Below are 27,550 nucleotides of genomic sequence, written 5' to 3'. Positions count from 1 at the left end.
TGCCGAATGAATGTTTTGCCCATTATTCAAAAGAATTCTGTGATTCATACAATTGTCAGTGTGAAGCTGATAACATAGGAAAGACTACCCAAAGGCTAGAAATAAAAATATCCCAACACCTTCCTTGTGCTATTTGCATGCACAAGGTTTTGAGGACATGTGGATTTTACAAATACATAAATCTACCATGGTAACTACTTGCTTCGTATAAAACCCGTTCCAACAAATGAGTTATTCTGTTTTATTGTCTCTTTTACATAGTGCTAGCTCGAATCTTCATCTCGGTACTTTTGAGGTGATTGTCATTAACATTATCGACTAAGTTGATATACACAACATTAGTTGTAATATGTTTTGTAGATTTTTCGTGACTTCAATCCATCAATTAAGGGACTTATCCCATATATTTTTTTTATATAGTACCTTATCCCCACTAATATCATCAATTTACAAAGTTCTACTTCTGTCCTCATTCAATGTCTTAGTTTTTATGTTATCATTCCTGATGGTCCTCGGCTGAAGAGAACCATCAAATAGAAAAAGCCATTAGGCAATTTTTATTTTTAATAAAATTCCCTCCCGCACATTTTTTTTTAATTTCCACGTCATAAATGTTTCCCTATTTTGGCGAGATTATTTTTTTATAGTATTTAAAATGTTTTTTTTGTTTGTTGTGTTTTGAAATCCTTAAAACTGATGACTAAAAAAAAAATATGGTTGTTAGGAATGTAGGTATACTATTTCCTCTAGACACCATGAATGTTTTATCACGTGACATATGTGCAATTTTTGTTCATTCAATGCAAGGAACATTTTATTTTTTATTTTTATTTTTTTTAGAAGCACTTTTGATCTATTAATAGCTTTGATAGATTTGACATTTTACGTTAATATTTAAATTAATTTTGGCCAAGTATAACTTCAGAATTGTCTCCTTTGCTGACCTCTGAAAAGCACATGTTTAGCCTGACCCTGCATCTGACGTCATTCAAATGTGTCGTATTTATATATATATATATATATATATATATATATATATATATATATATATATATATTTTTATGAGGATTGATAATTTACATTATTCAGACCACTATTCCTATCTTGGTATTTTTACAACATTTTGGCCAGTGGAACCTCTGCCTGGCCTCCATGGACACATAGCGCAACAGACGTGTTAAATGACAGTTAGTTCTGAATGACAACAGTCTTCTGGAAATTGAAAGCTAAATCCTCACCACAGGTTATAATTAAGAAAAGCATTTAAAAAAATAAAATAAACTTTGATTATCAAACATTTCTACCATGTCATGGTTGACAGGACGAAAACGATCTCTCCTAAAGAGTTCAGGTTGAAATTTTGTATATCTGTAACCATATACATATGAGTATACATATGAGCAGGTGGGAAGTTAGCAGCAGCAGCAGCAAAGGATGGCCAGCTGCGAAGAGATCAGCAGCAGCAGCCAAAAAAGGCATATGCAAATTAGGATGTGTGTGTGGTAAGAGAAAGGGAAAAAAATGCAGGACGTGCTCAAGAGAGGAGAAAAGTCGTTGTCAAAGGAAATGGATGTGTAAATATCCAAAGTGGGTCGGCTGTGACTGGTGTGGGATCTGAGAGGAAAAGTGTATACCGGGCGAGATGGACGATGGTGAGAGACTTTTGAGTCGTATCGAAAAAGGAGAGTAACATGTAATGAAGACTTTTGTTAAAAAAGAAAAATGCCGACTCGGATTTTATTTTTGTTTGTAACATCAATGTTACATATTGCTTGCAGAGTTCGAAAAGATGAAGATCGGAGATTCCATTGGTGGAAACACAAGAATAACATACAAGCTGAGAATAGTAGTTTGAATAATGTTAATTTTTTTAAAATATTTTTGGAGACAAAATTAAATTTAAAATCTGTTTCGTTTTTTCGTTTCTGAAAACATGCTGTCAGATATCGTGTTGTGTTAAACATTTCCCTTCCGTATGCCAGCAGAACTGGAGTGCCGAATTTATATTTGGTCCTTTAATTTTTCACTTTTCTAATATTTAATATTCTCTCTATCTCTCTTTCTCTCCCTCCCTCTTACTTCTCCCCTTTTTCTTCTTTCCCTGTTTCCAAAAGTGACAATTCTTTGTTGCCCATTTGCAGAAGGGGGGAGAAGAGGCAGTGAAGCCATTACTTTTCTATGATAGAATCATTGGACATTCATTCTTTTCTCTCCCAGCCCTTAACCCCAGTGGTCCCTTTATAATATAAATCTTCATTTGATTAATGACAGCTAATGTATTGCATATGTTGATGCCGTCACAATAATCTCCAGCGCATAGTTGGCATTTGATGTTACAGTGTGACACGGTTCTTTTCACGTGTGACATTCATATGACGCAAACAGTTACACGTTAAAAAGTTTCCCATGTACAATGTTTGATTATTTCTTTTTCAAACTTCTACAGTTTTTATCGGCGTTAACTGCTGCATGTGAAATCAAATACAATATTTGATTCTGTTCGATCGTTTTTTTTTTTTTTTTTTTTTTTGTTATTTTTTTTTATAGACATCTGCACTTTTATATTGTATGCCTGACATTTTTTTTTTCTTTGTAATGAAACAGTATAGGACCCAAGAATGGTCAACTAATTCCGTGGTTTGCACCGTGGTGAAAATTAACAATCACATAAACACTTTAGAGAAATTAACAAGACCCCAAGAAAACTAAAATACTGCTTCTAATAGATATGCAAGAAGATCGGCCATTTTTAATGTTTCGGCTCTACAAAAAAGTGTTAACTTTTTCTTTTTTGCCAATGCCATCTTCAGCATAATAGGTTGTATTAGTTTTGTAAATCGGCTTCACATGTAAAAATATTAAGGAAATTATTAAACAATTATGTGTGTTTCTCACATATTTACACATTGAATTGTAAATAATTGGAATCACTATTAATCAAATATTTTTTGAAAACAAAACGGGAAACTGAAATAAAGTTTGCAAACTTTGAATTATTTTTAAGAGTTTCACCCAAACGACACCGGATAAATACAATTTGTTGTATATAATCCTTTATGATAGGTTAAGGCTATTTTGTAGAATTTCATGCTGATCATTTTTTGTATTTCATATGAAAAAGCGTTTTTGTGGTTGTTAATTTCCATAAGGAGTTCTACAGAAATAGTTGATTTGTCTTTCTTTTTTTTTTTTCAATTGTCCAAACTTTGTTGTGGAGTAAAATGATTTTATTTTTTCATTAAAATAAAAAAAAAATATTTTCAAAAATATTTTAATTTTATTTAAAAGTATGTTTAAAAAAAAACAAAAAAATCAATGAGCCATGTCTGCTCTTGAATGTTTAAAAAAAAAAAAAAGATAACATTCCACCTTTTAGATTGAATCTTCATAGTTTCTTTCTGTGATTCTGAAATTCTTTGTAGAGTTTGTGTAAAATTAACATTGGACATTCTCTCCATTCTTCTCCCCACAAACCCATCCCCACTCCATTTGCCCTTTTTTCATGTTTTTGTTTGTTTGTTCGTTTTCCTTTACCAAGTCGTGTGTCCGTCCGTACAATATGCCACAAAAATCCGCACCTTTTAAATCCTGACAGTGCCACCTGATTTTAGTGTTGGTTCATTTAGAGTGTCACTTGTGGGCAGTACATTTTCCTTCTCATCTCTCTATAATTAACCATTATTAATCATCTAATTATAAAATAATTCATCTAATTATAAAATAATATTGGTAAAAAGTTTTTTTATTGGTTCTAGATTGATTGATCTGCAAAAACAATTCATCTACAGACTTTTGTTGTTTTAGTTAGAATTTTTTTCTTAATTTATAAAAAAATATGTACCCCCTTCCCCACAAAAATGGAGAAAAAAACACAGTAAAAAAAAAAAAATTGTTTAAAAATTTTGGAGATGAGGATTCTATTCTCGTCTTGGATATCATTTTCACGTTTCAGCCAACGTAACTTCCAATTCTCTTGAGTTTTTTTTTGTTTTTTTTAATCTAGCTAACTTGATTTCAAACAGAAACCTACATGAAATTTCAGACTGACTAATGATACTAAGAATAAAAATTAGAAATTACTTAACACTTCTATCCTGTAATGCTTGATGGAACAATGATAATCTTCCCCGTGGATTAAATAAAAAGGTTCAGCTTGAATTTCTGTGGAGATAACGGTTCAATATAAAAATTCCAGAACTTGAAAAGATGCATCTGAAGAAAGTTGGAGCTTACATTTGCCGAAGTGTTGTGAAAATAACAACCAAGATGAGAATAGGAATCCGAATAATATGTTAAAAAAAACTGTGTTTATATTTTGTTTGTAGCTTTTTTTTTTTTTTTTTGCTTTTTTTTGTCATTGTTGGATTCAATGATAATCGTTGCTCATTAACTTTTAAAGCAGTTTTGTTAAAATATTTTTAAACATCAAAAAAAAAAAGTTCTGAAAATATAAGTTTCATTGCTTGAGTGGATGAATTGTTGTAGATAAATTCACTGGACGCCATCTTCTTTTTTTTATTGATTGTAACACAAATTTGAATTGACCTTTCCTTGTTTTATTGTCCCGTGCTGTCAATTACCCAAGTACATGATAATCTCTTTTGCTCTCTCCCTATAAGAATGAATACATTTGTTGTCAGTGTGCATATAAACGGGGGAGGGAGGAGGTTATCTCACTTAAAAATCATTTGGCTGCATAACTGAACTTTTATGTATCTCTTTACAATGAAGAACTTCAAATTTTTGTCTTGTGTACTTCAATAATTATATTTGTGGTGCATTTCGATGACTAAGTAAAAAAAAATATTTTTATTTTAAATTTTATTTACATGTGACCCCTCCCCCCAACCAATCAACAAAATTTTGTTTTAAATGCATGGAAGCATTAATAAAATTCATAACCCCTTCTGCAAATCTCACCTTATTTTGTACAAATAAACTTTAGTCTTTTTTCTGACACGTCCACCAAGTTTCAGTAATGAATATGACTGGAGATCGTTTGAATTTCGTCCATGAAACTTAAATAGGGTGAGTGTTGCTTCAGTACGGTAATGAATGCTCCCCCCCCCCTCCTTTTTTTTTTTTCTGAGTGTGAGGAGTTGCTCATTTTGGTAAAAACACTTGCCACACATTTTTCATCTGTCCACATCTTCCTCTGCCCGAGGCTCCCAAAACTTTTCAACAGTCGCTAGGTAGTGCTCAGTATTGGCCATCACAAAGGTACATGTTTGAAGCATATCATTGAATGTCAGTATAACAAACACTGTTAGCCATTTGTAAAGAAAATTGTAATCTGAAAATTACTTGCCTAAAAAAAAAAACTCCCACATAGTGCCTGTGCATGTTGTCGGGTTCAACAGCAGAATCATTAAAAAAAAAACAACAAAATGGCGACATTCAGTTGATTTTGTCTTCAATGATTGTGCAAACTAATGCAAATTTTCATTGATCATATGCAAATGGGGTACTGCTGGTTTGAATATAAAACTTGCTCTTCATAGATTAAACCCATTCAGATTTTTTGACTGCAGTGTGTCGAATTTAACCCCAAACAATTTATTAGTTGAAGTTACAGAATTATTAACAATTAATAATTTAACCACGGCATTCATGACTGAAACCTGTTGGATAAGTCGTATATACCAAATGTTATTGTTGGATTGTCAAAAAGATGGTGAATTTTATTAACAATTCCATGCGTGGCATTTTTTTTTTTTTTTTTTTTTTGTTGGTGTCACATTCAATTGCATAATCACATGACAAAGGTTGCCATTTTGTTTAAACTCTGGCAACACTACACACTTTCCGGTTTAACATTTTGTTTTGTTTTTGTGATCTATATACTTTTAATGACTTGTGTATCTAAATGTCAAATTATTGTGAATAGTTTGTGTAATCATAGATATATCTGCCCACAAACACATTGAAACTCATAATGTTATGTCATTCTAACTAAGAGTGCGTGACTGAGTATACAAGCCAAAAATTGGTTCTTTTTTGCTTTTATTTTCTCTAAATTTCTCATAATTTAAAGTTAATCACAATTTTGTTTCTAAAAAAAAAAATTTTTTTCAACTTCTATCAAAATTAAAACTATTTTATGGCAATCTGATAAACTATTTTAATTTTTTTTTTTTCTGCAAATTCTTTCTCTTTGAATATCTAAATTGACTTTCATTTATTAGTCCCAAATTTGTTACAAGGAAAAAAAAAGCAACAAAAAACATCTTACACATTTTCAATCAGAATTGGTCTCTTTCATTTTTTTTTTCCTTAGATTTTTATTTTTTCGTTTTTCTTTTCCTAAACAAATTTTTCTTGTATGAATTATTTTTTATAAATATAATTGTTGCATAAATGTTTTAGAATTTTTTAAACCACGATTGATGATTTGCATTATTCAGATAACTATCTTGGTTGTGATTTTCACATTTGAGTTGATTTTTAACCTCAGTTTCTTCAGGTGCATTTTTCTTTTCTTTTTTTTTTTTTTTTTTCAAACTTAGGAACCTTCCAGTCAAATTCAAGCATATGTACAGATTTTCGAAGCTGAACTGCTCAAGAAGATAATTCTATGATACAAGTAGTAGCGTTGTGCATGAAAATGGAATGAAATTCGTGTGCAAGTTGTCCTCATGGTTAAGTGTTGATTCAATCCTTACAACAGCAATAATAATTAAGAATGATAAAAATGAATGCTTCAATCTGGTTTCAGCTGATAGAATAAGAACAATCTACCTTTTTATGAGTTCAATAAATGGTTCAGTTTCAAATTTTTGCTAGAAGGTTTCCAAGTTTTAAACGATGCACTTGAAGATGATCAGAAGTTACGCTGAACGAAACGTGAAAATATCGTGAAGACGAGGATAGTTGTTGGAATAATCAAAATATGAAAGATGTGTCAATTCTGTGCATGTGTCTTTGTTTTTTTCACTAGATGAGCCCATATTGAATGACATTAAAAATAAACCCATGTTTTAATTAAAGGAAAAAGTTTTTTTAATAACATTAAACAATAAGTTATAAATAGTTTAATAATACACATGAAAGGCTGAAAAAAATGGCCGATAGACAAATCAACGAAAATGCTAAGGGAGATAACTCTGTTTACTGCTACTTGTGAAACTTGTGTAAGTACATTATAATAGTCAATGGCCTTTTGGTCAAGATCAAAGTGTAGTATCTGTTCCTCAGATGCTGCAGTGCTGCACTTCCATTTCTTGTTCTCTTTCGGTGGAGGAGAAATCCTTCACGACTGAGACAATTTTTATTTTTGTACCTTTTCTCCAAGTTAAAAAAAGGACCCTGGTGTCTAACTCTGTCCCGTGGGGAGGCATAGTAGGTACATTATAATAGTCAAATTCGAAATTTTTCATATTGAATTTCAAGGCAAACCAATGGCATCTATTTAATTGTCATGTTACAGTAATGAGTGTCTCCAAAAATTATGAAAAACGATAAAGTAGAAAAATTAATGAAAACATTTTTTCAAAAAAAAAAAAATAAAAAAAAAAAGCGAAAATAAAATGTTTGTTTATACCCCCCCCCCTCCAGGAGAATTCCAAAGGGAGGTAAATACGTGTAACTATTTCCAATTTTTTTTTGTGTATTAACAATCATAAGTGTGAGTTACGCCCCTTGTTTTTAGCTTACAAGAGTTACTTCTCTTGTTATTATGTCATGTGTCTCCCCAAAGAAATATGTTGAATGATTTTTTTTTATAACAACCGAAAACTTGTTTTTTCTAATAATGCGACAATATTTAAATTCTTCTGACATGACAATTAAGTAGATATTGTTGCTTTCAGTTAAAATTGACACAAAAAGTCAGATACCTTTTCTCTTTTTTCTTCTTAATCGATTTTTTGTTTTCCAAATGTTGCTATTATAGTGTAGTTGTACTGAAAATTTTACACTTAAAAAGAAAAAAAAAATTTTTTATGTAGATTACGACAACTTTGAATTACAAGGAATTTCTATCTTTAACAACAAAAAAATAATATCGACTCTAGTTATAGTATTTCTCATAATTTGTTCATTTATTCAAGAGGCAATTTCCCTCCATTTCTTATGTACTATTAAACTCGATATAACTTTTTCTCATTATTGTTCAAAATAATTTTTTAAGTTTGAAAAAAATTCATGGGAAATAATGCAGAAAACTTATAACGTTTAAATAATTTTGGGCAAGTATCTATGGATTCTGCCATGTTCTTGTTTTCCTCTAAAAATATTCAATTTAAGATTATTTTATGAAATATATGCATCTATATATACGTGATGTGTGCTTTAAGTTACGTCAAACATAGATTTAATAAATACATTAAAATCAACCTTAAATTAACAGGAAATAAAATTCTCTTTCTGTCCGCGATTGTTACGTTTGAATGTAGATCGCCTCTAATACTCTGAAGTGATCAGGTGGCATCTGCTGATAAACAGATTCCACACTAAACTTGCAAGAGATAACCATTCTCTACATCCACATCTGCAATATGAGAACATCTTTGAAATATGTTTATGGATTTTGAGATGAGGATTGATTATTCTTATTTGGATTCTCGGACTGCTGTTCTCATCTTGAGTGATTTTCACACTGTTTCAGTCAATGTAGCCTCGGTCCTTTATAGATTGCGAATTACTTAGGACTTCTGCCCAATCATGGCTAACAATTGAAGGCATTAATTAAAGGGTTCTGCCTGAAATTCTGTGCTGATTGCTGAGTCGACAAAGATTTCCGAGTTCGACAAGATACACCTAATGATTATCAGAGGCTACATCAATCGAAACGTTGTGAAAATTAAACTCAAGATGAAAACAGTAGTTGGAAGAATCCAAATAGCAATAACCTGGAATTGGCCTCCAGGTTTAATATGGATTCTTTTTCTGTTTTGAGCTGGTCTCCCTGAACTTATCACTTTAAAGTATTGGAGACGATATACATTAAGACCACCGGAATGAAAGTCTTTTCATATTATTTACTGCAAATTTAATATTTAATTTTTTTATTTTTATATGTATAATTATCCATTACATACTTTTTAGCTCTGTTGGGCAGAAAGAAATCCTTGCTTGAGTCTTTAATTAGGGCTTAATATTTATAATATTATAGCGATTGCGTTGGTGCCAAACTGTAACTGCTTTGCTGTTCATCAGCAATATGGAGAGAGGGATATGCTACGTGGATAATGGCCTGTCCTCCATATCGCACTGCTTAGGTTAGCATCCAAAGGATGCAGCATCCCCCATGGTTGACCTTGATCGATGGATGCCTATTAATTTCAGATCAACATGGTACATTAGATTTCAAGCCAGGAGAAGGAGTTACCTAGGCTAAAATATTGTTGGGTTTGTTTTAGTTTAAGATTTTTATAAACCACCATTGTTGTCGACTATCTTTTAATCTGTGGAGCTCTCATGCGGGTTTGATGTGTGTATGGATTTCGAAAGCATTTTTTGTTTTTATTTTATTTATTTATTTATTTATTTTTTTTACTTATCTAAAATTCTTAAATTTCATTTTTATAAAATTTGAATTAACAAAAACAAACAAACGGGAATTACTGCAGATTATGTTAGTTATAATAGATAACATATATCCATTTTTTAATTAATTCATAATGAAATTAAATTTTTTTTTTAATCAATCTTGTGTAAGCAAATGAGCAATTTTTGCTTGTATTTACATCTGAAACTCAAATCAATATTCATTGCAACAGAATAAAAATGATAAAATATTTTTCTTTTTTCTTTCTGTCTCCTTTTGCAGATTGATTTTGCGAGTCGAGATTGTCAAACGGCTTTCTTTGAGAAAATGGAGCGGACGGGTCAACTTCAACCTGGAGAACGACCTGATGAACGAGGAGGGCGCCTCTACCGGCACAATAGGGGAGCCAATTTCGAACAATATTACGATTCTCCTGCGACCCCGTCTGCTTACAAAGAAGACAGTGCCAGGTAACCATATTTTTATTATTTTTGCATGGCAGGTGTGCATGTCCCCTTCCCCACACACTAGTGCTGCCGGATCAGGCTGGCTGAAGATACTGGCTTCCTACCCTAAAATGCACCAAACATTGATGTTATTGATTGATTTTCTCCCTTTTCAATCATGTTCTACAAAGTTAAAAACAAAAACAACACTCTTCCTCTACAAAACCACCAAACCAAACATATTGAATAAATATTTGAAGATATAACGAAGTTGAAGCATAAATATTTTTACAAAAAAATGACCTGATTCAGCATTAAATAATCCCAAAAGGGTTTCTATGCCATAAAATAAAACAACCAAACCCTTACCATGCAAATGAGATCTCTTCTAGTCTTTTTTAATCAGGATGCCATTTTCTTTTTTGCTTTTTTTCAGATACGAGACTGGCACCGTTACTCCAGTTACGACACCTGCACGGGTTGGACTGACGCCGCCTCAATTCAGTACTACAAAACGCAGTCGGGCAGCCAACTTTCAAGCCTCTTCAACCAGGCAAGGATCCTCTTATAGAGGAAGACATTTTTCTGAAAATTCTTACACTGAAGAATTCTCTGCAACCCAGAGGCAAAGGTGAATAGAAACCGATTCGGGTGGGGAGAGAGAGTGAGGACCATCACGGGTCTTTTCCATTAGACAATTCTCTCTTCATCTTTTTGTTTCGTTTACAAAAAGACGATAATTGGCTTGGCTTCAATTCCAATTAATTTACAAGTTACCAATCATGCGTTGGCGCCAACGTTGTTTTCCTGGGATGTGTTCATTTTTAACCAAAGGACCAGATTTGTGAAATTGGTTTCTAATCTGCAAGCAGCAGTTTTGCGGCACTACAGCCGTTTTCGTTGTCCTGAAATGGAATACTCTTGAAGATGCTGTTCAAAGCACCGTTTTCTGCCTTCAACAGAATACAAAACTGACTTTGAAATCTAGTGGGAATGGTCTCTTCTCTTTTCTACAGACTCTTTCTCACAGAAAATCTCTCTCTATCCTATCGTTATTTTCATCATAGGTGCTCGGCTGAGCTCTAATCTATGGACTCAAATCCCCTCCATCATCTCTAAAAGATTCACAGTAAAAGCACACCATTACTAGGAGTATAATTTTCTTTTGGAGTCCATTTATTTCTCTGCTTGCTTTTTGTGTATCCTGTATTGGGTTGTCCCATCAGCAGGGGCCACAAATTTTCTGATTGCAACTCAGTGTAAAGGGGTACAAAAAAAAAAAAATCTTAAAAAGTATAACCACCTGTAGTCAGTGTATATCAACCCATGATGTTTTAGAATATGATCCTGGTGGCTGAGCAGTCCATGGACTAGTTGCATAAAAGGTCACGTGACTTTCCAGGCTCCATTTTAGCCCTTACTTTAAGTAGACTGGTAGTTGGAGACGCCCATTCTGATGAATCAACTGATCATGTTGGGCCTTAGTATCTATGAGTTTATTCCCAACCGTAATTTTTTTTTTTTTTTTTTTTTTTTTTTTATACTTATGTTCACCCTAAACAAGACATATCAGCACTTGGATGTAAAGGGCTACTATTTGGGACCATGCCTAAGAAAGATTAACAAGATGTTGGTTTACATTACATTCAAACTTTTGTATATCACTACAGTTAGGGAAGCAGGTAGCAGGAAGGGAAGAATTCCAAAGTCCAGCTGTTCGAGGAAAGAAGTTATTAGAATAGAAAGCTTTCTAGTATTTAAGGACCTCAACACTGAAGGGGTGTGATTTTTCTTCTAAGCGAATTTGGCAGGCATGTGTATATCCATGGGCAAAAGTGTAATGAGTTCATCAGAGCGCATTCCATTAAAATATTTGTAAAACAGACACAGAGATGCAATATTGTTGCGATGGGACAGGGGTTGGAGCTTAGTTGACAAAGTGGGATATATTAGATTGGAGACTCTTTTTTGGACTTTATCTAAGAAGGAGAGACTAGCGGTAGATGCAGCAGCTCAATTGTGACAACCATACTCCATGCATGGGCGAAGGGTGGCCTTGTAGAGGTACGGAATATTCTCAGGTGTAAGTAATCTTCTATCACGAAAAAAAGGGATTACTTAACACTATTCTAACTTTTCCAGAAATCACGAGTTCCTATCTTCTGCGATTCTATGCGTTCTTAATTATTTTAGCACTCAATCTAATTCTTAAAAAAAAAATCAAAACCTTTTTATTTTATTTTCAAATAGATGGTAAAAGACGATAAATATTTACTAATGCCGAAGAGGAATGTTTTCAAAGAATATAACATTATTAACTTACACGTAAAATTGCATTTGACAACATTATTTGACATTAAATAATCCAGAGGTGGTTGATATACCATAAACCAAACCTTTATTTGGTTGTATTCTGTCACTTGAAATAAGAATGGCCGACATTTGGAGATCCTGCCATGTGAATGTTGTGTTGATCTGTCGCAAGTCTAAAAATAACAGTGCATTATCATACACACATACGCTTTACGTGTTCGATGTTTATTATAATGTTGAATATTTGTTTCTATGGCCTTTGACCCGGAAACCAAGCATTTCTGAATAAATCTTTATAGAAATACCCATCCCAGGATGGGTAACATTAAATTCCTGAACAAAACGGTTTTGCACCACTTTTAAAATCAAAATATGATAATATTAAACCTTGTATCTAGAATCCTTATTCGAATTTTTATTAAAATTCATTATATGATTTTTATTCTAGAAAATGTTTACTATTGAAGGCTTATACTCAGCCTTAAGAAGAAATTGACATTTCGGATATTTTTTTGTGTCTGATTCTGCAAATGTTTTTTAATCTCGTGAGTCTTATCCTGCATGTGACACGTTTCAAAATTAAAATTGGTGCATTTATTGGGAATGTCTATTAAAACCATTTCAAAAGCATATAAGTATACCCTCAGCCTCTTCGTGTTGAGCTTAATTTGGGTATGATGAGATTTGTGAGTCGAAAATGTTTGCAGAAATGGGAGTTAATGTTTACACTCAAACAGAACATTAGATCATTGGTTCGCCAATTCGAAAGAATGGATCAGAAAACCAAGAATTGTTTTATCTAACAGGTATGAAAAATGCTTCTGAAATATATATATATATATATATATATATATATATATATATTTCCGTAGAAATATGATTGTTTTTTCAATTATATTTCACCTATTTTTTTATATATACTAATCTTTAATTTATGAAGCTCAATGTAATTACAGAGCATATAACAAACAAATGACAAAGGTCTATATTCTAAATTTCATGATGTTGACCATCTTACAATTTATTTCTTTAATTACCTTGACATTTACAATTCTTGACAGCAACTGTTTTGTAGCACAAAATCATTGATTTAATTAAATCAATTAATGAATCTGTTTTGCCCTTTACTCATCAGAAGAAATAGCAACTATCAATCCCCTAAAAGGAAATACATTTGGGTATGATTACAAAATCTGAAAATTGGAAGAGAAGTTGCAATTTTTATTTTATCTTTTATTACGTCATTTCTGTAATTACAAGAATTGTAAATGTCAACATAATTAAAGGAATAAATTTTAAGATGATCACCATGAAATTTGGATTATAGACTTTTTTCATTTGTTTATATATATATAATTATCCACTGACACGTGTTTCGTCGTCTACTACTCATCAGAGTGGCTGAGGAGTCGTAGACAACGAAACACATTTCAGTGGATAATTATATTTTAAAAACAATATATATGCCGCTCCCCATATGGGGGGAGCAAATTGGTTAAAGGGGGAATTATTCCCAACTTGCATTTAGGTAAAAATGCACTTTCATGAAATAATTCATAGTTCATTCAAAACATTTCGCAAAAACAAATAATATATATATATATATATATATATATATATATATATATATATATATATATAGTTTTTATTACTTTTTTTTTTTTTTATCTGCTTGGTTTCACATGTTTGGATTACCGAGTTGTGTTAACGATCTAATAATTTAATCAGACTTCACAGAAAAAATATATGTGGTCCAAATTTTGTAATGATCAGTTAATTAGTTTAGGAATGAATCGTGCACATAGAGATATATAAACATATAAACGTACTTGACTTTATATGAATAGAGATAACATGACCATTATACAACACTGATTTATTAATACGTTTTGTTTTTGACTTATTGCGAATATCTGTTGTTTACTTTCAGCTAACCATTTTCTTTTTTTCTTTCTCTCCTCAGACATATTGATGAATACAGTCAAGGAAGTGCTCCTCCTTATGCCGAGGAAGATTCTTATGAGCAGGAACTAAGAGAATACGGCTACAGTCAGCGCGAGCGCCGTGAGAGAGGCAACGTCACACCGCCAAGACGATACCATAGTCCGTATCGGGAAGACAGGCATTCAAATGCAGACAAAGAGTCGACGCGGGGCAGTCGTTATGAGGAAGTTTTTACCAAAGACAGATATGATTACTATAGTAGCGACAGTCAGGTCAGTGACAATGAGCAGGACGACAACTGGGTGGATCATCACACGCTGGACCTCACGGATCGTCACACCACCCCAGCAAAAATAAAATACTCCAGTCGGAGCGAGACTCGCTTAAAGCAATCGTCTCGAGACCATAGCCCTACCATAGAGTTTTCCTACAGACACTCACCGGTGCGGCGGAGAAGCAAGAGTAGAAGTAAAAGCGGAAGTCGGACAGAAAGTCCGAGTCGCAGCAGAAGCCGAACGCCTCTCAGGGAGAGGCGGAAAGATTCGGTGTTCCGACCACGCTCCCCACACACACCACAAACCCCTCCTACACCAACAGAAGAAGAACCCCCAATATATTCTAAAATCCGACCAATCAGTCCTGCATCTCGCTTCGATGAATACGATCGATCGGGAGAGTTGAAGAAAATTTGCAGAACAGATGACAAAATTGAAGGCTTGAGGTCGTCGGATCACGAAAAGGTTTACAGTATGAAATGTCTGGGTACTCCAGCTATGTCTTTCATGAAAGGAGAAACAGCAATTTCCCGTAAGAAAAGTCGGGAGTTTGATGACGGCAAGCACGATGTAGTACTGGCAGGACGTTTGCACAAGTCGCAGGTTCCAGCTAGCAATCGACTGCTGGAATCTGCTCTCCAAGACCGACATCAGATCCTGTTAAAGAAAGGAGATGAACTCCACCACGATAAAAACCGCTTAAACAGACGCAAGCTTTTAGACAAGCCGCTTGGTACGTCAAGTCATTCCAGTGGTCATGATGATTCGGATCCCGGTTCCTTTGCCGAGACTGATCTTGGCCATTTGCATCGGGAGAAGCGGCTTCTTCTTGAGAAATTAAAACAACTCGAAGACACCGGAAGTGATAATGAATCTTTATCCACTCACGAGGATCTACGAGAAGATGGACACGGACGATTTCTGCCCAGGAAAGTCCGGACAGAAGATCCTCTCTGCAGCAGTATACGGCACAGTTTGAGCGAACTCCATGGAAATGAAAAGCGAAAATTGGAACCCTCGCAGAGTTTCCGAAAACAGATGGAAGCTCGGCGCCTGTTAGAACAGACTCAAGGAGAATCAAGTTTGTTATCGAAACCGAAGAAGAGCGTAGAAAAAGTTGTAATGCTTGATGGCATGGACAGCGAGGGAGGGGAGGATGATATTGCTATAACATCTCCGAAAGCTATCCCCACTGCATTTAAACCAAAACGGAAGAAGAAACTCGATGATGACCCTACGTCTGGTGTCCGTGGTGGCAGGTTCTACCGCATGAAGAAAAGTGGAATGATCAGTAGTGACGAGGAGAAAGATCATCCGAAACCTCTTGAGGTTGAAGAACCAATCATGCATCGTACGAGCCGAGAGAGCAAAGACGAACTGTCGGCTGTTATAAGTCGGTTTAAGGAGCAGTCAAGACATTCAGAATTAAGTCGGGAGATTTCTGAGTCTGGGTCTCACAAGGAATCGAGGGAGTATAAAATGGTCCATATGACCTCGAAGGAGGGAATGGAGACGGGTACAAAGATTATCAAAAAGGAACTCTCATCTGAGGACATTGTTCACGATCCTCGACATGAAACGAAAAAAGAGGAGCCACTTTCTTTACCATTACCGCGTTTTGCATTGAAGCACAATGCATCACCCGTCGCGTCTCCACTTCCATGTCCTTCGCCACCTCTATTGCCTGTCGGGCCTAAGGCTCGTTCTCCCTGTTTCTCCCCACAATGCAGTAGCAAATCCCAGTCGCCAGCAATGTCACCTGCTGGTTCCGTATCGGACGTGTCGCACGATACAGCTAATTCTAACCTCCTCGAATCTGGACTTAACAGGTTACACGAACAAAAGGATGAAGATCAGCTGAGCAAGGACTTAGCTGCCAGTTCAAGTGGAATCAAGCCTCTCTTACCGAACCCCGACGACGGTGACGATAACTTATCGGACAGTCTGAGCGAACTTAGCTGTTCATCTCTAGATGAGAAAATCCGACAGTTGGATAAAAAGCTCAACATGACTCCTGTTCCACGGCCTGTCGATACGTCTACACCAGGCTTGTATGGGAAGTTCAAAATAAAAAAGAAAGAAACGCCTCTGCCTGGCGGAAGCATGCTGACCTCAAATCTGCGGAGTGAGCCATCTGATATTGTCAAATCGTTGCTTTCCCGGTCAAGTATATTCGATCAAGATTCAAAACGGTTAGAACAGATCAACGAGAAGTACAAACCGAAGGAGATTAACATAAATATCGAAGACTCCCCGCCTAAGATGAATATTCGTACGAAAGCAGCTGCAAAGGAAATGCCCCCGACGATAGCCCAGAATATCAGCCCCCTCATGCCATTTGGTCCGTTTGGTTCCGCTTGTAACATTACGTCCCCGTTTCAGCCTTTTACCCCCAATCTGTACCAGCAGCAACCACAACAGCAGCACCCTGTGATAAGCTTGTCGACTGCCCCTTCTATTCCGCAGTTTTGGGGGACCTCAACGCCGACCATGAGCTCCCCTACGAAACCTCTCATAGATGTGGCAGCACCCGGTTCGGTGTTAAAGAAAACTCCGCCCAGCCCTGCCGCAACAGAAATATCTGTGAAAACTGAAGAGCTACCCCAGACGGTACCTTCTCCGTCATCGTCAGCTCTTCCAGACATCAGTTTGACACCCGTACGGCAGCCGGCGGATACTTCACTTATCTGCGCGCATGCTTCCGTGGTTAGTCCCTGTCAGGAGCAAGCGGAACCTTCCACAAAGAAGGAACTTGCCCCTTTATTAATTGGCAAGAATGAAGTTGCTGGTTGGATGTCTCCGAAGAAAGATCTCAAAGTAGATGAAATAACAATCAAGAACGAAGTTGATCCAAAAGAGAAGAGTGAACTTCTCCTCCCTGGTCCACTATCTATGCCGTCCACATCATCTGGTTCCTGCCTGGGAAAGAGGAAATCTTGCGATGATTTAGATTCCCCCAGGAACAAGATAATGAAAACTGAATCCAAGTCTTTTTCTCTTGTGATGAAGCCTCAGGAAATTCCAAAAAGCAACAACTCCGACAAGGCGGAAACGACCAAAGAGGAGTCGATACAGCAGCCTCGCAAGAAAGTCAAGCACGGCGAGTCTACAAAACCCAAAGAAGAAAGCGAGAAGAAGGTACCCGGTGTTCTGCCCATCAAGCCGAGCAAGTCACCTGAGAAGAAACTGGCTAAGACACCAAGTCGTGAAAAAAACGAGAAGAAGGAAACCGCCGTTGAGGTTGAGAAAAGGGATGCCGAAAAGAGAACAATGGAAATGTCAGCTCCAAAGAAAGATTCAAAGAGCTTGAAAGACGCTGATAAAGGCGCCGAGAAATGCAAATCGATCGGCAAGGAGCCAGTCTGTGATTTGGAAGAGAAGGCTAAAGTGAAAAACAGCCATTCCGAACGGAAGCATGACAGGAGTGAAAAGAAGGATCGGAGCCGTAAGAGTTCGGACAGCAAGGAAAGAAGCGCCTCGAAGGAGGGGGAGGTGAAAGAGTCGCATAAAAAAGACAAATTAAAATCAAAGACTGACGGACGATCGAAAAGCAAGTCTGAGGATAAAACTGATGCCGATACTTCCAAGAATGGCCGAGCTGGCCATGAAAAAGTAGAATCTGATAACCTATTAAAAGTCTCCAAGTCTCATCGCAAATCTGAAGAAGAGAAGGTAGAGGAAAAAACAGACATTGTTAAATGTTCGGAAGTTAAGTCTACCAAATCGCATCATCGTTTAGAGCAGCAGCAGCAGCAACAGCAACAACCATCACCTGATGTGGAAGTTTTAACAAAGAATAATAAAACGCAGCATCACAAAACAGAGCAAGAAAAAAGCGAGGTGGAACCTTGCAAGGTGAAGAAGTCTCACCACAAGGTTGAAAATGATAAAGTCGATGCAGAAGGACCAAAGTTGTCTGGGAAATCCCACTCAAAACCTGTGGTGGAGGTCCCAGAAAAAATGGAGTCCGAAATATCCGAGAATAAATGTGGTAAAAGCGAATTGGACAAGATGGAAATTGAAAGTTGTAAAACGAGTAAATCCCACCACAAGCATGAATGTGAGAAAGGGGACGCTGAAGGAAAAACGAGCAGCAAATCGCACCACAAATATGACCCTTTAAAGCCAGAGACAGAGGGCTTAAAAACGAGTAAGCCTCACCACAAATCCGACAAAAGCAACCGCAGTTCTTCGGACCGGTCGCGCAGAGACAGTATCAAAAGCAGTTTGGATCGTAAGAAGAGCGAAAAGGACAAAGTAGACAAAGCTGAACGGACGGAGAAAAAAGCGGAAAAAGTTGATAAACCCGATAAAGATAACAAGACTGAAAATAAAGATAAGTTAGAAAAGACGGAGAAGTCCGATAAAGAGAAGTTGGAAAAGGATAAGATTGACAAAGAGAAATCTGACAAGACCGAGAAGGAAAAATCAGATAAAGTTGAAAAGGATAAGTCGGATAAGGAGAAATCCGAGAAGGAAAAGGACAAAGCTGAGAAAGAGAAGCAGGATAAAGGGAAGTCGGATAAAGAAAAGCCCGAAAAGGAGAAACCAGACAAGGACAAGCAAGAGAAACCAGACAAAGATAAACCAGAGAAACCAGATAAATCCGAAAAGGAAAAACCAGACAGAGAGAAACCAGACCGATCGGATAGGGATCGGTCGGACAAATCCGATCGGTCTGAAAAATCTGACAAGTCATCCGAAAGTACAGAAAAGACTGACAAATCTGATAAGGAGAAATCCGAAAAGGAAAAATGCGGAGACGAAAAGAAGAGTGAATTCTGTCTCGATGCCTTTGGTCCGTACGTGTCGATGTACGACAAGGTGAAGAGACGCTCGTGCAGTAATAAAGACAAAGACATGGAAGACATGCGCAAGAAACTTAATCAGCTTAAAAACACGCGTAAAAAACGAGGCAGCAAGCCGAGTCGGAGTGATGAGACGGAGAGCAGTGTTCAAAATACAGATGACGAAAGCAGCACGAGTACTTCGTTTGTGGCCTCCAAGAAGGAGACTCTGACAGAGGAAAAAGACGAAACAACAAACAAGAAAAAAAAGCGCAATGTAATTGAGAGTTCTTCCTCTGAAGAGGATCCTCCGCCATTTATACCGACACCCTCCAAGAGAGAACTAAAGAAATCGTCTCCTAAGACCCGGCCGATGCACAAGAAGTCGAAAGCTGTTTTAGAGCTTTCCTCCGACAGTGACATCGAAGAGAAGGAATATAAAAAGATCTCTACTAAATTGACGAAGCAGAAATTGGTTGCAGCGTCGGCCCTGCTGCACGAGCAGCAGAACAACTCTACAGATTCCAAGAAGGACAGTCAGGGCGATCGGTTGATGGAAGCGATGGACAAACCTGTCCGCAAAAAGTCGAGTAAAGAAAAGAAAAAGAAAAGTGAAAAAGACAAAAAGAAAAGCAAAAAATCCGGTGACAGGTCGTCAAAGGAAGAAAAGAAACTTTTACCAAAATCATCGCCCGTGTTTAACGACATTGCGGAAATGCCTGATGCAGATTCACAAGGTTCTCAAGTGGTTAACATCTTATCGGACAGTTTGTACATGGACATATCTCACGAAGAGTCTCCTAAGGAAGATTATCCTCCAATTCACAAACATAAACTGTCTGTGGCGACAGCATCCACAGTGGACGAAGATGAAGATGAAAATATCTCTGATGTTGATGTCAGCTCGACACCCGTTGCTAATGTCGATGAAGACGAACCCAAACCTTTTGTTCGGCATCAGTCTCTGAAAGACGACTTCCCTGTGAAACTCGAAGGCGTAGGTCCAGTTGAGAGTTTGTCTGATAAACTCTTCCTGCCGATAAGTCTGAGCGAGGTTCCACCCAAGGAGTCCGAGGAGAACCATCATGCCGATACAGAGGACGAACCTGCTGACATGTCTTCGAAATCGAACAAGAGCAAAAAGAAGAAGAAGAAAGAGAAGAAAAAACATGACGCGAAGTCGAAGAAAAGTTCGAAAAAGAATGTTGTGAAAATCTCGATGCTCGATGACGTTTTCCTAAACGAGCAGCCGGAAGTAACGCAAGATGAAGATAACAACGAAGAGGAGGAGGAGGAAGAAGGCGGAGTGGAAGGTCGCGCAAAATCATTCCAGCCTGCAAGTCTCAATTCTTTTCTTGTCTCTGGTTCAACGAAAGACGAACCAAGTGAGGACATAAGAACTGAATCGTCGGAGGATCTACCAGAAGAGCCGCAACAACGGGAACCTGAAATGTCCGTTGAAGAAGCTAGTCATTTGGACTGCCTCACACGCATCTCATCGTGTGAGGAGGAGGAGAATGTCAAGGACATGACTCGCAACGACTTTTTGGAAGAGTCTCTTAAAGAAGAGAGTGACAAAGAGTTCTTGCCGTCCGCAGACACGCTTCTGACAAAAGTTGAAGAGCGGTCGACAGAAGAGCTGGAGGCTGAAGAAGTGGTAGAAGAGGAAGAGAAAGAAGATGAAGATGATAATGCTGAAAATGAGGTGCTCAATAAACAGAATATGGACTCCCTGGTTGAAGATAATCCTAATATAGAAAAATACGAAAGTCTTCAGGATGATGTCTATGATTTTGATAAATCTGAAAATATCACGGAGGAATTAACCGATTCGGAGCATTTTAAGAAATTTGAAAAAATCTACGACTCTGACAAAGTTAAAAAGGTTGTCGAAGAGACTTTGGATTCTGATTTCCCAAAGAGTATTGGTGAGGATGGAGATGAGGAAGAAGAGTCTCCAACCGGGTTTCTCTTGTCAGTCGAAGATGTGCAGCAGCAGCCGGAGGAGGAGGAAGAGAACACTGAGCAGACAGAAACATCCAAGATTGAAGATCAATCCGATGATATAAGTTGTCCGAAAGAAACATCCGAAGATCTTCAAGTTGCAAGTCCTGATCCATTGGATACAAAAGGGTCGGATAGTCCTTATAATCCGTTAAAGGAGCAAGAAGATACTGAATCAGATGTATTTGGTGTTTTGAAAACCCTCGATACGCATTCATCCGAAGCTGAAGAGGACTTGGAAGATGGCAAGGAGCTTGCAAAGAAATCTCCGGATGCCAATTTAGTTGTTGAAAAAGAGGAAATGGCAAAAGTTGAAGAAGAATCTGAGTCTCCTGAAGTCTCAGAAACCGGGAAAGACCCCATCGACGAATCGTGTGAGGCAACGGTCGATGATGATGATGTAAAGAAAGAAGGATGCGGAGAGCAAAATGCAAACAGTTTTGAAAAATTAACAGAAACGTCTGACAAAGTAATCGGAATGTTTAACTATCATATGCTGCCAGACAACGTTTCGGATAAAACTGTCGAAACTCTTCCCGAAGTTCAGAAAGATGACGAGTTAACAGTTAAAAGTAGTTATGCCACACTACATGTAGATGAACTTCTTAACAAAGCTAACAGCAACACGGACGCCAATCGAAATGTTGATCATATATATGACTTTGATGATACAACGGAAGAAATGTACAGTACTACTTATCTCGATAAGGGAGATAATAAATCCAGACAGCTTAACTACAAGAAAGTCTTCATGGTACCATCTCGAAAGACTGACAAAATTTACAATTCTAACGTGACAAAGAAAATATGTGAGAAGATTGGGGAGGAGTATTACAGCTTGGAACCAGCGACTAAATTTGAAACAATCTTCAAGAAACTCAACAAGAAAGTCTACAATCTTGAAGAAGCTAATTCTACGGAGGACAAGATTTTCGATGACAAAATCTGCAAACCCCGTGGACGAATTTCCGATCTGCATCATCCCCAGCAGCCGATAGATAAAGCTGATGGGGACGTCTATGACTTTGATGAAGAAGATAAATTCGAAATCAGCGAATTCTTAGATTCTAAAAAGCCCGATCATAAGATTCACGATCTCCATGACAACAAGAAAGCCGACGAACATTTTTCGAATTTTGACGGCGGCAAGAAGAGTACGGAGAAACTGTCGCGGTTTCAAGATTGGTTTGCTAACGAAGACAAGAAATATTATTTTGATTCTGTCAAGGATTTGGATTCAAAGTCTAACAAAAGCCGTTCCAAATGCGGAAAGCATAAATCTGGTCAGGGCAAACGCCGCAATAAAGGTAAGAATGTTACCTTTACGTGGGCAAAGGAAATGGATTTGAAACCCTCTGTTGAGTTGGCAACAGGCAATGATAACATTGCTGCGGATCCATTTGAGATAAAGGAGAGTAATTATACAGATCCTGATGACCAGGAAGATAAACTTGTTATTGATACAAGCGATATGTGTGTCTATGACGAAAACTCAACAGAACATATTGAAAAAGATGCAGAGAAAGAGACTCTGTGCACACCAGAAAGCAAACTCGAAGATTCTGCCACCGCTGACCCCGAAAAGAGCCAAGAAGCCATCGACTCTAAAGAAAAGGAGTCAGCCGAAGGAGCAGATAGGGATGATGAAGTTGAGCCTGAAGAAAGGGAACTTCTCAGTGACCCAGCGTTAAAACCAGACCTTAGCAATTTTGGTATGTTGGTCAAGCAGAATCTTGTTGATAATTATGAACTGACCAATCACAGCGGCTCGACCCCCGACAAGATGGAATCGGTTTTAGGGTTCGGAATGTTGGACAGCAATAAAGATCTCTTGATGTCATCAAAGTTGTCAGACGACTGTGAGAGCAGTGACGAAGGTGCACTCAGGATCGATGAAGACGAAATAGATGAAAATACCGATCGAGATGAGACGTCACTTGACAAACTCCCTGAGAAAGATGAAGACGATATCAAAAAGACGGAACCTTACGAGGAAGAAGAGGAGGAAGAAAACAAAACGTGTTACGGAATAAAAGAAAATGAGGACGACGAAACTGTTACCGCAACTTCGATAATATCAAACTCCGAAGTCGAGGTGTCAAAGGACGAAGACAGTCAGGAAACTATATTAGATCCTCAAGAAAATTACCAAATTTTGGAAGATCTCGAGGTTTCATTTTCTGGTAAGATTAGCCCAGTTCCAGATAATCGGCCAGGCAGTAGCTGCGAAATTGAAACCGCTCTGGAGGCGTGTGCTAAGGAATTAAAAGAGCCGTCCCAGAGTCGAGAAGCAACCCCTTCACCTAATAACATGGATCTGGAAACTCTGAAAGCTATTGAGATGCTGCAAGAGAGCCTGCGAAAGACGGACGTTGAGTTAAACGATCCTGCTTCCAAAAAGGATGACTTTTACAAGGAACCAAAGGAAAACCTAATAAAATCTGGCTCCGAAGAGAATAGATCGATGGATAAGCTGAAAGAGGAAGACGGAGAAGATCCGTACGAATGTACGGATACAGGAATCGTCCAAGCAAACCAGGAGAATTTCAAGACCTCCGTCGAGGCCTGGAGCGAATCCGCTATTTCTGGCGTTGGAATAAATCCCAGTGTTGATTATGAAGAACTGGTAGCTCCTAACCAACGACGATCAAGTCGTAAAGGGAGGCATCGGGAGAGAAAAGAAAGGAAATGCCGGACGTCACGACGAGATACGAACAAGAAAAAAGATGGGATCTTTTCCCGTTCTTTGTTACGAGACAGTAGTGCTGGTTCTCCGGAGGTTTTGTCAACTTTACAGAACTTTGAACTGAAAAGCCCACCACTGGAGAAAACCAGTCCGTTTGATTGCTACCAATTTGAGGACGAGTATGACGTGATACCCACGCTCTATCCCCGTTCGAGCGAATCAAAACTTCTCAATCAGCACGTGGTGATAAGCAGTATCAAGATGGAGGCCGAACCAATCAACAAAGATACATCCCTGGAGATTTCTAAGCAGGATGTTCACAGTCCGTCTACGGAAAAGAAGAATTTAACAATTTCTAAGTATGCCTTGAAAGCAAAGGAAGAGCTTGATGATGATTCAGCTGCCGAGGAGAAGCCGAGCGATTTGAAAGACAAAAATCTGAAACTCGAATCGGAATCTTCTTCCCATGAGAAGGATGACGACGAAGCTGATGATATGGTGGCGCTCATAAAGGATGAACCAACATCTTTGTCGATTGTCCTTAAGAAAGAGAAGATCGAAGGGGACAAAGATCGAGAGGAGCAGTACAAGGTCGAGACGATCGAGAAGCCCCTGAAGCTGGAAGAGGAAAAACCAAAGGGCAGGAAACGTCGTCTTCGTAGGAACAGTCGCAAACAAGCGGCTGTATCCTCCCTTAGTGACGTTACGGAGAAACCCTTGGAAGACCTCAAGACTGTATGGACTGCCACTCCAGCTTCTGCGGTTAACGCCCCTGCAACCCAGGACACTGTTAACAAGGTGGAAGAAGATGGAAGAAAAGTTACGGACATAACAGCCCTTGCTGTGGCTGACCTTATCAAGGCAGAGTTTCCAGACCCAGTTCCTCATACCGAAGAGCCTTTGGCTGAAATTCCCTCTACGGAAATCCAGGTGGAGAAGAACCTTGAAAACAAAACGACTTTACCTGTTTCAGAGTTAGAAACAAAGAAATCGGTGGTACCGGTCCCGATACGGGAATATCCAAAGCGAAATCGCAGCAAAACTAGTGCAGCTGCCGCTAGTATGGCAACCTCGAACGCGCAAGCTCCACCTACTACGGGAAGTGGACGACGCACCCGGGCTTCTAAATACGAGGAGGAGAAGCAAGTTCTTGCTGCTGCTGCTACTACCGGGGAGGAATCAGTCTCAGAAGCTTCAAAACAGAAGGTGGAAGCCACATCGGTTGACACTTCTGTATCGCAACCAGTTGTCGAAGACAAACCCAAAGAGAAGAAGGTTGAAATTCCTCCTATACGTTTTCAGAGGGAAACAAATCGACGGGGTCGTACCCGAGGATTTACCCTCCGAAGGGGACCACCAGCTGAAGAACCTGCGGAGGTTCCTCCGCCAGCTGCAGCTGAAGATGCAGCTGAAAAAACGTTCCAGAAAGCAAAGGATGTATTTGATTTTGACGACGATGATGATGACGAGGCCATGGGTACGCCAAAATTAGAGACGGTTCGTGCTGTGCAGCGTCCTGAGCGACTTGCGAAAGATGACCATCTCAGCACCAAGCTGGAGCCAGCGCTTAGCGAGGCTGCAACGCCCACCACCCACAAGGCTGCCATGGCCGAGTCACAGAAAAGCAATGCCGTTCCGTCCTTGGACATAGACGAAAGTACCAAGCTCGAAAATCAAGTGGAGTACCAGCGTTCACGGCGGGGACGGAAACCGAATTACAAGGTGATGGATTCTGGCATCCTACCTCGAACAACTTCTCCACGTACCCGAATGTCCTCACCAAAAACGCGATCTCCGAAAGCAACAAGACAGCAGACACAGTCTCAGGCTCAGGTGGCTGCCGTTCCAGCAACGACGACTAATATGAATGCCGGCGCTGCTGCTGCATCCTCCTCACCCAAGACGACGGAAGTTGGCTCTCCTGTTGTGAAATTGGAGAAACTGCCCCTGGTCACGCGTTCCTCCAAAAAGGAGGAGAAACCTTCATTGAAGGTCACTCTGCGACCAGAACCCGTTGAAAATGATTCCCACGTTTTGTCTTCTGGTAATGAAGAAGAAATGCCAGACTCCAAGAAATCAACGCCAATATCGGTATCTTCGCCACCGCCGCCGCCGCCACCTCCTCCTCCTCCTCCTGCCCAGCCAGCTGTTGAATCAGTAATTGTTACCCGGCGTGGGAAAGGGCGGAAACGGAAGGGTGCAAATGTTACAGTGGTTGCTGCAGTTGCCCCGGTTGCGCCTGTAATTGCAGAACCCCAAGTACCAGCACCCACACCTGAAGTAAAAATAACTTCACCTCGACCTGCGACAACAAATGAAAGGAATCTAGAAGAGGACAAAAATCTTGCTCCTCTTCCTCCTCCTCCAGTTGAAGTGCCGTCAGAAACGAGGAATCAATCGTTATCCACCGAGGAGACCGAGAACAAAGATACCGAGAGCACTAATCTTACAACTGACACCAGTGTGTCTGAAGTGTGTTTGACTCCTGTGACCCAAACCTTGACTCCATCACTATCCCAATCTGCAACCAAGACGACCGTCACTGTGGTCAGTACCCCATCGGTATCTCCAGCTACAGAAACGACCACAGTTATCCCGACCACAGCTATTAAAACCTCCATGGTAACTTCCACTATGACGACAACGACAGCTTCTAGCACTCCCGCTACATCTAGCAATACTACAACTGTCTTTGAACTTTTATCGTCGGAGACTCACCCGAGCAGTCAGGTGCAGACATTTAATGTTGATAACGTGGAGCCTGTCACTCACTCCAAATCGCGACGAGATTCTGATGGTGACGTCACTATGATTTCTGGGCCGGGTGTCATCCAGCCAATGGAAAACGTGTCAACAGCAGCGCTTCTTCTCAACAAGACTACGTATGTTGATGCTTCGGCTGGACGGCCACGACAATCTCGAAGCCGCAGTCGCAACAGTGAACTTATATTGAATGCTTTAAATAGCCCTCAGGGGGTAATGCCTTCGCATAACCGGAGTTCAATTGCAGCGGCATTGAATGCACCAATATCAGCAGGTAAGTTCGCTAGTATATACTTTTTTGATTTACAAAATTAACACAAAATTTTCAGTATTTGTTCGTTTGTTATTGTGTTGAAAGCACCATATTCCCTGTTTTTTCATTTTAGTTTTTCAAAATTTGAGGATGAATTAAGTGAACGAAACAAATTGAAGTAAATTTCTTTCTCTTGTTTCTGTCTTACTCTTTCTTTTCTCTCTCTCGCTTTCGTCTCTCTCTCTCTCTCTCTCGTTTCGTCTCTCTCTCTTTTGTCTTTCTCTCTCGCTTTCATCTTTCTCTCTTGTGTTCGTCTCTCTCTCTTGTGTTCGTCTCTCTCTCTCTCTTGTCTGTCTCTCTCTCTCTCTTGTCTGTCTCTCTCTCTCTCTCTTGTCTGTCTCTCTCTCTCTCTTGTCTGTCTCTCTCTCTCTCTCTTGTCTGTCTCTCTCTCTCTCTCTTGTCTGTCTCTCTCTCTCTTTTGTCTGTCTCTCTCTCTCTCTTTTGTCTGTCTCTCTCTCTCTCTCTCTTTTGTCTGTCTCTCTCTCTCTCTCTCTTTTGTCTGTCTCTCTCTCTCTCTCTCTCTTTTGTCTGT

The 27,550-nt window shown here is 38.6% G+C and overlaps 1 protein-coding gene across 8 annotated transcripts in view; it reads left to right on the top strand.

Moving 5' to 3' along the window:
• The window catches only part of LOC145261031 (uncharacterized), a 233,596-nt gene that overhangs the window by 181,882 nt on the left and 24,164 nt on the right, over positions 1 to 27,550 (top strand). For 6 of the 8 annotated variants that reach the window (XM_080119170.1, XM_080119173.1, XM_080119172.1 and 3 more), the window contains 3 exons: positions 9,770 to 9,957; positions 10,370 to 10,564; positions 14,210 to 26,979. In XM_080119170.1, the coding sequence (XP_079975296.1) occupies positions 9,770 to 9,957; positions 10,370 to 10,564; positions 14,210 to 26,979 (13,153 nt within the window). The remainder of the gene's footprint in view (positions 1 to 9,769; positions 9,958 to 10,369; positions 10,565 to 14,209; positions 26,980 to 27,550) is intronic. The other 2 variants (XM_080119176.1, XM_080119174.1) reach the window with 1 other exon arrangement.

Source organism: Euprymna scolopes, chromosome 37 (genome assembly GCF_053919585.1).
Source record: "Euprymna scolopes isolate OS-2025 chromosome 37, ASM5391958v1, whole genome shotgun sequence".
NCBI lineage: Eukaryota > Metazoa > Mollusca > Cephalopoda > Sepiida > Sepiolidae > Euprymna > Euprymna scolopes.
The sequence above is the reverse complement of the archived record's forward strand: the minus strand, read 5'-3'. Positions and strand labels throughout refer to the sequence as shown.